The sequence below is a fragment of the Sturnira hondurensis genome, unplaced genomic scaffold (genome assembly GCF_014824575.4).
Source record: "Sturnira hondurensis isolate 20B ecotype Veracruz unplaced genomic scaffold, ASM1482457v3 Scaffold0003681, whole genome shotgun sequence".
NCBI lineage: Eukaryota > Metazoa > Chordata > Mammalia > Chiroptera > Phyllostomidae > Sturnira > Sturnira hondurensis.
In genome coordinates, this window is record NW_028076312.1 from 4,556,707 (window position 1) to 4,569,112 (window position 12,406).

Sequence of the window (12,406 nt, forward strand, 5' to 3'; positions counted from 1 at the left end):
CTTACATGTTAGCATTCAATTGCAGAATGTTTCACCCTGCCGTATATTCTTGGCACTTTTCACCTGTTCCCAGGACTGTCATCCTCCTGCATGAGTTTTCTGTGCAAGCACTGGGTAGGTGCTCAGTACTGGTGGTTATCTGTCTACACAGGAGGGATTAGGAGCTGCTCTAAAGAAACTCAAACACCAACTACGAATGCTTTGGAGATTACCTATTTTGCCGATCCACTTACACTACTAACATTCTAGCACCTGTTTACATGAAGGGTGACCCAATTAATACTTTCACAAACAGATTAAAGTATTCTTTGCTATGCACAATGATACCTTATAGGACTCCTTTAAATATGCTCCCAGAGTACAGGTAACGTGACCTGATTTGTAAAAATTCAGTTTAATAACAATTCTCCAGAAATATTAACTGTTTAAGAGGAAGATATTCACATTCCACTGCATTTATACAGAGGAAAACATCCTGTAACATTTTAGTTTTACCATGTGTATGTTCTTTCCCTTCATCACCTACTGTAGAATAAAGTTCAGATAAAATTAAGCAAATAAGCTCCTGACATCTCCTCTAACACCCAGGGAATCGAAGACAGAAACAAATGGATTTTTCCTGCCCACTGTCAAAAAGAGAAGGTTAAAGATGATCTTTCCACATCCTTCTTCAGAGTTAATAAGAAGCTAAAATTACATATGTTATATAAGATATAATTATATACCTAAGATGTGTACCTATTATAACTAAATTCTACACAAAAAGGACAATCTCAATTAATGAGAACAGAAAAGGAATAGATAATATTTAAATTAAATTTAATAGGGAAAAAGCAGAAAAACCATTTTCTCCCCAAATCTGACTCTACAAATATACTTTTAAATGCAATAGTCCTGTTTTTATCTTCTGTATACAACTGTGTAAAACTTAACCTTTGATCATTAAAAAGCATTTCAGTTTCTAATATTAGCCTGAACACCTGAAGCTGTGCAATAATAGGCGATGGGTAAGGCCATTTAGCTGAAAACACACCCACCCATGACACAGACAGACCCTGAGACTGAAATGGCAAAGGCCAGACATACAAGAGATCGTTTCCCACGTGACGTCAATAGCAGATCTTACTAATCAATTACGAGATCCCTTCCGCCTTCCCATTCTAGCCCCCAGGTTGTACCACCAACCCACTGAAGTTGGCACCTATTGGCCATAAATTTGTTTTTTTAAATAAATGTGTAACATCAACGTCCTTTGACTCTTTCTACTAGAACTTTCAAAAATCTAAAATTTTTAAAATATGATGTTGTATGATCAATCATTTATACACAAGGTATGTAATGCATTAACTTTAATGCTCGCTAGTAAGAGCTTCAATATTATGAAATAATTTTGTATTAGTAGACCATTTTCAGTATATCAATCACTCAAGGCATGTACGTTTTGTAAAGTAATGTGTATAACTGATTTTATATGATATCTTTTATACTATGAAAAAATGTAATATATAATATTAACAACGAAGGTAATTAAGAAAATGTCTAATTTAATAATTTGTTAAAATATCCTGTTTTGGACATTAAAATTATTTAAAACTGTTTCGGATACAAGTTAAAGGTGAAAAGAACTAACATTTTATTCCTGCCCTTGGCCAGCCCAATCCTTAGCTGTCTCTCTAAAAAACTAAGTATGCTTAAAATGTGGAGTTTGAGACTCATGATCGGTTGCAAAAACCTGTTTAACTGGTTTACTATTGTGGTCAAGGTATTTATCTTTTAAATATTTTAATAACTTAGCTTACTGCTTAATAAGACAAATTTGAATTCTTAAACTGAATTTTCAAAATGTCCAAATTTGCATTTGCTAGGTACAGATATCACTTTTGAAGTGTGTCTTGCTAAACTATAAATATTATTATATGAGGTTGATATTTAATAAAGTTCCAATTGTTCATCTTTTTTAAGAAATAAATTTTAGGAAAAAAACAAAAAGAAGGTGGAAAAACAAATTTAAATCTGACCAAAAATTGAATTTGAGAGCCATTATTAACGCATTTAAAATATGGTAGATTTGTTGTGGCGAAGCTTAAACGTCGGCAGCTGAGCTGTGAAAAGGACGACACCAGTAGCTACCATTTCCCAGGAGACACCACAGAGGCACTTATCAAAAGCAAATCTGAGAGCTTCAAACTGAAAAGAGGCAGAGTACGGCTTTGACAAAAGGATTCTAGAAGGAGATTTGATTTATACCTTGAGAGGCAGGAACAGCCATGGAGTCAAAACTCTGCAAGAACTGCTAAGGAGAAATTTTAAACCCAAATTACATTACTTCTTCATAGAATATTTTTCCCAATAATTAAAAAAAATTAATGTCCTTTCTCAATATTTCAGATATAAAAATGACTGAAGTAAGTTCAAAGAGGTATCTTGATCAAGAAGAATTTATGCAAGTCTGAATAAAGAAAAAATGAGCACTTGAGGGCATTTTAACTGCAGGTGCAAAAATGACAACTCTACTGATCAATCTTTTATAATCTGGTAACTATTAAAAGAACGAGTACTTTCCTTTAAGCATAGTAAAAGCACTTGAACAATACTACAGATAATTTTTTACCAGTTGAAATGAATATAAAATATCAAACTGTATTTAAATGGTAAACACACAACTCCCCTAAAATACATTTATTGTTCCTTTCAAATTACCATAAATTAGTTGCTACAGTCCAGGAAAAATACACAAAATTAATAATCTATTTATTAAATATTTGCTGAAACCTGTGATAGAACAAATGTTGAGAATTTTAAAAATACCAATAATACAGCGTTTCAGCACTCGCAAATGATTATTTAAAACATGCACAATTTTGGCTTAAGTATTCATTCACCAGGTATATTGTAGACGTCAAGACATCATTCTAATTAGAAGTTCTTACAGAAGAAAGTCAATTCTAAAACAACAGAATGCTTAAGAACCTAAATAGCAGTGACAATTACAAAAACACCCAGAGTCTTACAGTTGCAATGGGTCCGTCGACGTGGTAATCCAGGCTGAAGACGTCCCACCCGGTGTCACCTGGAGACACCTAGGAGCAAAAACAAACAATTGCAGGACGTTCCAGCGCCAGGGTTAAGCTTAATGCTGAAGAAGTTGTCAAATCCTCAAAGAAAAGGCAAAATAATAAAGCCCGACTTTTAAAAACTGCTCACTAGTTTGAGTCAGCTATAGGAAAACAGAGAACTGCACCTTTCTGCTTCTGGCTCCTCAGCTTTGAGACAATGAGAGCACACAGTAGGTGCTCTACAAACAGTCTGGAATGAATGAAATATTTTTAAATGAACACTATAAAATATGTTGAAAATTCATCACCATTTCTTTATGACAAAACCCCACTGCCTTATATGTTCCAAATCCTTAAAAGTCAATATTAAAAACAAACAAACAATAGGTTCTGCTGGGTTAGTAATAGTCTTTCATAACTAAGCAAATGGAGTCTGAGGTTTATGATACTCATTCCCCTAAGAAACATCTATCAAGCTGCAACTAAAAAACATCTATTTTGATAAATGCTATTATTATTGCTATTATTATATGTCATCTCTATGCCTCCTTATCAACATTACATTAACAGGACCTATGATTCGCTAGGCTTCCATGACGCACCACCAGGCACTGTAACAAGCGTTGCACGTTCTCTGCCCAGCAGCCCTGTGAGGGGCCCCCTTGTAAGGTGAGAACTGAGGCCTAGTGTGGTACAGACATGCAGTTACTGGTCGGAGATGACATCATAACAGTGACACAGCGGAATTCAAACTCAGGCTGTCTAATCCTTCAGTAACACCTCTTACCCACCAGAGACCAGATGTGCCTTAAACCTGGGAAACATCAGGGGGAACTTGTGGGTCTCAGTACGAGCTATTGCTTGCATGTACTGCACGGAACCCAGGCTTGCAGTACCTCCAGCAGCCTCACATCCAGTCTTCTGAGGATCTCAGGACTGTCGAACTGGGCATTGGTGGCTCGGACCGCAGTTTCAAGAATGCCAGTCAAATTGTGTTGATACAAAGTCGTGGCTGGACGAGCAAGTTCTGGTCTGCACAGATTTTTTAAAAATAAAAAGAAAATGTTACTTGAATTCTTAATGAGCTGTGTAGAAACTTAAAATTATAAAAAGAGCTCAAAATATAAAAACTAAAGACAAATGGAACCAAGAGGATATGGTAACAAAATATTCACAGAATGAACTATAAATAGGATTTCACCAAGTATTTGGGGAAGTAAAGCATCTTCTTAAATTTTCAAAAAAATGTTTGCTAGTTTAAATTGAAAATACTTACATGTGCCATACATGTCAACAAATAAAGTTTTCCAACTTAAAAGTGGCCTACAGCAATTTCCTACATAAATCCAATGGGAGCAGAGGGCTACATTAAATTGAAAACAATCAGACAGGTGGATGCCATGACTGTAAAGGCTAAAAGCTAGCTAACCGCTTTATCAGTAAATACTCCTGAAGGGGTCCTGATATCTGGGTTCCTAAATACGAAGCTAAGCTAACACTTCTGTGACCAAGAGTGGACCAAGTTGAGGACACAGCCGATCAGCCCCAGGTGTGCATGTAAACCCTGTCAACTGCAGGCCTCCGTGGCAGCAAACATCAGGCACACACAGTTGAAAAGGGACGTAAGCTTCACTCCAATACATCTGAGGCAAGTGAGACATTGACGGCATTCCCCTTTAAAACTGGAGACTTAAAACATGCCTCTGAGGAAAAATAAATTTTTTCACTTAATCCCAAATATGAGATACTCTGAATATGAAAACCTACCCTAAGGTTTAACATGTTAGGTCAGCTAACTGCTCTATCTGTAAGCTGCCATGAACCTCTAAATTTTGCTTTGCCTGTACCCCCATTCTAGCCCTCACATTTAAAGAACATTTCCCCTTTAAAAACTCATCATCACTCACACTTCCAACAGGCACTGACCTCATGACCAGTATTTAACTAACTAGCAAACCGTTTCCCTACTTAGAGTGAGACACGATACTTGAGCAGGTATAATCACAAAGCATTTACATTTAGCAGATAATGAACACGTTCATGAGCTAATTAATCAAACAGCATTACCCATGAGCATGCAGAAGGTCAGTTATTGTTATATACGCCCCCAAAGCTTTTTTATACTGGAGACTGAGTTCTAGTTAGAGATGGAGCTACAGGAGCTTATGACTGAAACAGGGGTTCTCAAAGCACAGTCCTCACAGCAGCAGCAGCACCTTCATCCTGTTAGAAACGCACATTCTTGGGCTCCACCCCAGCTCTACAGAACCAGACTCTATGGGTGGGCCCAGTGATCCACTTCAACAAGCTCTCTAAGGCATTCTGATGCATATGGAAGTCTGAGGACCAGAGGCCCAAAGGATTGATTAATTAGCACAGAAATGACCAAAAGGTAATGTAGTGTTTTAAAGTGTCCCAAAGGAAACACCAGAAAAATAATTTCCATTCTGATAGGCCCGACTGAAAATCACTAGTCCATGCTGTGGCCCACCCTCGGCACGCTCACTCTCACCAGTGCTGCTTGGACCCCCCACGCTGCATCATGGTGTCTGCCTACACTACAGCCAGGAGCATGACGGGCTCCAGTACACAGCTGTCTGCATCTCTGTGGATGGAGGGGAAGGACACACATTTCAGTATTGTCATGGAACAAAACAAAAAAAGTAGTGACTGGGCTTTTTCCAGTTATTTTTAAAACAAGAAGCCACGTAAGCTAAAAAGTCCAGTTTAAACATACATTTTGTTTTTAAGACTACTTTCTAAGGAAAGCTAAGCAAACTGTGACTGTGCTGCGTGCCCCCACACACCGGACTGCTAGTGAGTGCTACAGTGTCCGGCAGGTGCCCAGCTCCTCCTGAGAGCAAAGCTCAGAGCAAGCAAAAGCAAAAAGATTTGAACATGACAATGTGACAATTTTCTTTTCTGAATTTATCTTACCAATATTCTGCGTAAGAATTCAACAAATTTTCCTCTAACACCATTTATTCATTAAATAAAAATTGTAAGACTCTTTATCATGTTGAAATCTACTATATATTTATAAAAATCAAAATAATTTTCATACTTGAGCAAATCCATTAAGTGCCTTATGAAGTCCCCTTGACCCAGAAGCAAGTACCGCCTCATGGCCTGCATGTGGTCCAGCAAGCTATACTTTTTATTGAGAACATCCAATAGATATTTGCTGGTCTCAAAATAAGCCGCATCAATTTTCCCCTGAAAGGCATTTTCCAAATCTGTGAATAAATCTGCAGCTGTAAAGAACAAAAGAAAAAAGTCCACGTACATACACAATTTGTATTTTGACAAAGAAAAAACTGAAGACACACATATATTGGACAAAAGTCATTGCCAATGCCTGCAAATGGCGTTGGTGGCAACCCAAACAGGCATGTGTGTGGCCAGGAAGGCACACCAGACCCCCGAGCCCAAGGAAACGAAAATGCTGATGTCTGGCTGGATTTACAGCAGACACCTGCATTGTGGCCCACGGGAGGAACCCCCAACAGCACTAGCCATCACTTCACAGATTTCAAGTTCAGATTACCTTCTACAATGTAACTAACTCAAAATCTCACTAAGACACTTTGGTGAAAAGTGCAAACAACAGGGCAGGTCATTCTACAAGGCATGTTCAAAACTAGCTTCAAGAACAACCCAAAACGGTGCGTGTAATGAGCTTTGCAAATTGTGAAACTCAGTGTAGGTGCTGCTGTCGGGCAGCCATGTCAGAAGATTGGACAGTCAACTCCAGGGAAAGCTTTGAAGATTTTCCAGGGGGCATGTAATACGAGCACCAGCAAAGAAACCTAACTTTTTTTTAAAAAAGCATTTCCATAGCTTTATATTGAAAAAAATTACATGTAAAGATTAATAGAGCTTTTTAGTGCTAATTTACATTATAAAACCATTTATATCTAAATATCTGATTTTATTTAAAAACCGTAACACTTGCACTAGCCATATCAAGAAACAATTTAAGATTCAAAAAAGGTAGAATACACGTTCAAGGTCAAGAGAGAGAAGAGGCAAGGTCTTTAGAGTCCAGTTTAAGTCTTCCCCACCACCTCACTTACCTATATGAAAACATCAGAAAACTTTAAAATTGTTTTCTGTTTGTTCTTCAGAGTAACAGACCCATTGAGAAAAACCTACTTTAGCATTGCCACTACTCCAATTTCACACTCCCATGAGAAAACCAGGGTGTTCACAAGTGAGTAAAACGTGCCTTATACTCTGTCGAAGGGGAAGCTGCGTGATACAGTAACATGAGGACATACTCAGTGAGCTGTGCTATATCAAGCGAGGGGGAGGAGGGTATTACATTTCTGCTAATTTATGTATTCTTAAAAATGTAAATATCTCCCCTCAGAAATGTTTTTACTATACCATTGTTCAAGTCTTTAAGGATTTTCACTCTAAAGAAAAGTTTTTAAATTAACCAATTTCAGCCCAAAGTGGCCTATTAGAAGACATACCACACAGAGCTCCCCTGTACACTCATTCCTTAACAATTTAGGCATCTCTTATGCTCCTGTTTGTAAAAGTTTAGTCCTTACTCTTCAGTCGCACTTCTAAGTCCTCAAAACTTTTCACATGTAAGAAATACAAATTTGACTTCTTCCACTGCTTTTTTTCTTATTATCAGTCCTTCGGGATTTACATCTTTTATCTTCCCACTGTACTATAAGCTAAATAGCAAAGAAAAGCCACCCTGTCCCGCGAAGCCTCGGTGGAGAGAACGGCAGGCCCAGCAGCCGTGGCTACACCTGAGAAAGGGCGGTGGCGGCAAAGGCACAGCAGCAGCCGTCTCTGCGGGGCACTGCCTGCCAGGCACTGACTAGCTGCTCTCCAGTGTTGTGTCCCCACAACGGCACGACCCCTGCCTGTGTACCTCCACAGCGAGCGTGGGCACACACTACTTGGCACTCTCACGTAGGTCATCTTCTCTAGCCACTAAGGAAAAGTCAAAATCCACCAATACAACTTTTCTCCGGGTTCTTCTTGCTTTTCCTACCTCTTAAACACAGGTATTTCTCAAAATTCTGTACTGGAGTCACATCCCTCTCCTGTTCTAGAGACTAACCTAGGGTCTACGGATTCTGAAATGTATATACAAAGTTGTCATGTGTTACTGGTAAATGTCCTTGGAGCCCTGGCCAGGTGGCTCCATTGGCTGGAGTGTCGCCCTGTACACCGACAGGCTGCAGGTTCCATTCCCCGTCAGGGAGTGTATGGGAGGCGACTGATCAATGTTTCTCACATCGATGTTTCTCTCTCACTCTCTCAAATCAATAAAAACATATCATCAGATAAGGATTAAAAATATAAACACCCATGGGGAGGCAGGCTGGAGGGTAAAAGGGAGAGGTGTCTGGCAGTGGAAGCTACCACAGGGCCATGGAGCCCTCTCCTAAACCACACGGTAATTGCGGCTGCTTCCTAATCTCTACAGCTGGCCCTGACCTGGTACGGATTTTCAGTACTGCATTTCCACTACATTCTGGAGATTTCCTTCAGTGAGTCCTCTCATATACTGAAAATCATGTTGGTCTAACAGGTACATGAATTGATGTTCAACATGACTAATCATCAGGAAAATGCAATTAAACCACAAAGAGGTATGTCCACATCTGTGAGAATGGCTATTATCAAAAAGATAAAAACCCTGGCTGGTGCAGCTCAGTGGATTGAGCGCGAGCCTGTGAACCAAAGGATCACGGTTCAATTCCCAGTCAGGGCACATGCCTGGCTTGCAGGCCAGTTCCCAGCAGGGGATGCACGAGAGGCAACCATACATTGATATTTCTCTCCCTCTCTCCTTCCCTTACCCTCTAAAGATAAATAAATAAAAATCTTTAAAAAAAGATAAGAAAATACAAATGTTGGCGAAGACGTGGAGAAAGGGAATCCTTGTGCACTCTTGGCGGAAATGTATATAGAACCAGTCATATGGAAAACAGTGTGGAGGCTCCTCAAAAAGTTAAAAATAGAACTACCATATATCTAGCAATCCCATTTTTGGATATTTGTCCAAAGGAACTAGAATCCAGATCTCCAAGAGATACCTACACTCCCTTCACTGTGACCTTATTTCAATAGCCGAGATATGGAAACAATCTAAATGTCCACTGACAGATGAATAGATGAAGAAAATGTGGTACATACGTACGACGAACGTTAGTTAGCTTTTAAAAAAGGCAATGCTGCCACTTGTGACGACACGGTTGGACTGGAGGACATTATGCTAAGTGAAATAAGCCAGACGCAGAAGAAAATACTGTATGGTATCATTTAAAGGTGAGATCTAAAATAGTTAAACTCATAGAAGCAGACAGTGGAATGATGGTGACAGGAGCTGGGGGGATGAGGAAATGGGGAGGTAGAGGTCAAAGGGTACAAAGTTTGGGTTATACAAGTAAATTCTGGTGATCTATATAGTCATCTATATGGTGCCTATAGCTAACAATACTGTATTAAACACTTCAAGCACTTTATCTATACATCTCAATTCATTTGTCACTTTCTACCTTTTATTATCTATTTAGTACTTCATTCTATTGCACGCCTTATCGCTGTATCTAGATTATAAAGTGATGAAAGGCACAGCCATGATAACTTCATATTATATCCCCTATAGCAACCACAACATCGTATGCAAAGTGAACGGGAATGAACCAACGTGACCATCTAAACAGCAAATATACACAAGACTGGAATCTTATACGTGTTAAGTCAGCTACACATAAAATATCTTGAAATCGCTGAGGCTGCGGCAGACGGCAAATGGAGAAAATAGGAGAGAAAACAGCAGTGAATGAGGAATAACCATAAATCATTTAATGAAGGCAGAAATTTATGCAGCATTTGCAATACGATAGACGCTTGTAAATTCTTGCTGATTTTCAGACAAGCTTCTGAGTTCCAAAGTATGGTTAGCAACACTTTTTCCTCTATGTTCTTATTTTGGCATACTGTCAGTACATTTAAAAAGTAATAACAAATGAGAGCAAAAGAACAACACCTATTCCAACACTTACTATTTAACCCTGTGTAAAAAGGGGAATTCAAATTTTTTATAGTACTAGACATTTAACATACATCACACTGTGTATTAAGATTTTTTCAATAATTTAGAAAATGTGTCAGTCCTGTTGAACAAAAAATTCTTCAGGCAATATATACCATCGGGACCACCATCATCACCACCCACCGCCCACCGCCATACCATCTTGGGGTGACTCTGCAGACTTGGTCACAGCTATCATCTTTGCAGTGGGCATCTGGTCATGACAAACCTGGTGTAGGAAATTTATTGATTTTCCTATCAAAAGGACCTAAAAAAGGAAAATATCCTAGAGTCACCTTTATACAAAATGATCAATCATCCAACTACAACAAATATCCAAAAGAAACAAATCAACTATTGATTCAAATCTAAATAACAAGAACATGTGGGATGGCATGGAATGAATTCTGCAGATGTTACTAATAAACACATATATTAATATGTTGGTATATCTAAGTAATATATACTTCACCTCAAGAATACTAATCCTAAAATGCAACAAAATTTTATTTCACTGAAGATTAATTTTGTCACATAATCCAGGTAGATATAGCATTAAACCATCAAAGTCCCCCAAATCTCTTCTAACCCTACCTTCCTAGATTGATCCATCGTGATGAATGAAGGAATCATTGATTTCCTCAAAGTGTACTTGTCATGCCACAGTCGATCTGCTTTAACGGTTGGATCTGATGCTACAAAAAACTGAAAACAAAGAGGCATCAAAGCATTAAAAAGTGGTATGTATAGTAAAATATCATCTAACAGCAACATCAAAGAATGTTATTCTAGAAAGCAAAGTTCTCCAGATATAGGGAAACTGACCATTTATATACTAAAACTTGTTTTAAAAAGCATTTGGATAGATCTCTCTAAACATAATCACATACTTCCCAGACTTTTAAAACCAAAGTATTACAAGAACATGTTAAGCTTTCTTGAACTTATGATCTTCATTATGAATATCAATTATGGCCTCTGCTGTGTAACACTGAAGATCTAAGTGTGAGGGCCACTGAATCTGCTTCAGTCCTAAGTAAAAACATACCGACCACTACACCTGTTTAAATATTCAATTCAAAGCTGCTTCATAGTTTTTCCATTTATGTTACGTCCACCTACTCAGCTCTGTCTCCTTCAACCAGTGGGCCAGCCCTCTGCAGGCTCTCCTCCAAAGCCAAGTCAGGAACACAGAGGTGCTTAAGCTAATGTATTCTGCTCAGCCTGGCAGCTACAGGCAGACCGTGATGTAGGGCAATGGCAAGCACCATGCTACTAAGTGGAAGTGACCATCTCTTGTCAGCTCTCCTGAGAACCTCTCAAGCTCAGAAGCTTCTCCTGCCTGCTGTGTTTCTCACCTTTGCATTCCCCACCAATCAGCCTGATCGTGGACATCAGAAAGAACATGGAATGGTAAGGAGAAAGCTAAATTGCTATTGTTTCCATTTCATTTGCTACTCCAACAAGACCATTCTCCTTTTTCAGATATCCTAACAGACTTGTACTTTTATTTTTATAAACTCAATTTCCAATAGCAGAACTGCTGAGTCAAAGTAATATTTATAGATAATGCCAAATTTCCTTTCCAAACAGCTGTATCAATCAAAATTCCTAACAGCAGGATACTCAGTATTCTGCATCCTTGCTTTAGATTTTGCCAATCGGTTAGGTAAGACCATGACTGCTTACACTGCAACTGAACTGACAACAAAGGACGCTGGGCATGTTTTCACAATGCTGTCATTTGCTCTTTTCTTCTCCTGTGAATTGTCTTTCTTAGCCTTGACCTAGATTGTCTTTTTCTTATCAACAGATTGGGGATAGTGATGTTGTACTGGGGAGAGTGACTATATGTGAATCATTAAGTATCACAAATTTAATTTTTTCAAAAATAATTTGCCATCGTTTATGGTACATTCCATGTTTGTTCTATTTTTGTGTTTTATGGGTGTCTTCCTTTATGGCTTCTGAATTTCCTATCGTCTTAAGATTTTCCCATTCCTAGATTACACAATATTCTCCTTTATTTTCTTCTAGTATTCTGATTGTGTTATTTTTACTTAGATCTTTCTTCCCTTTAGACATTATCTTGGATATAGTATGATACAGAGAGTCTGTTTCCTTCGAGACAAAATTTTCTCTTTATTATTATTTTATTTTTTAAACTAACTGCTGGTACAAGGAAAAACGCACTTTTTTTTTTTAAGAGAAAAGGAAAGGAAGAGAGTGAAAGAGGAAGAGAAACACTGATGTGAGAGAGAAACATCGATTGGTTGCTTTC

At 38.3% G+C, this 12,406-nt stretch overlaps 1 protein-coding gene across 1 annotated transcript in view; it reads right to left on the minus strand.

Annotated features, from left to right (window-relative positions):
- Positions 1-12,406, minus strand: part of TUBGCP3 (tubulin gamma complex component 3) — an 89,991-nt gene that overhangs the window by 26,683 nt on the left and 50,902 nt on the right. The window contains exons 12-16 of the mRNA XM_037042042.1: positions 10,720-10,830; positions 10,285-10,393; positions 6,121-6,310; positions 3,953-4,088; positions 3,012-3,080 (exon numbers count right to left, since the gene is read on the minus strand). Of these exons, the coding sequence (XP_036897937.1) occupies positions 3,012-3,080; positions 3,953-4,088; positions 6,121-6,310; positions 10,285-10,393; positions 10,720-10,830 (615 nt within the window). The remainder of the gene's footprint in view (positions 1-3,011; positions 3,081-3,952; positions 4,089-6,120; positions 6,311-10,284; positions 10,394-10,719; positions 10,831-12,406) is intronic.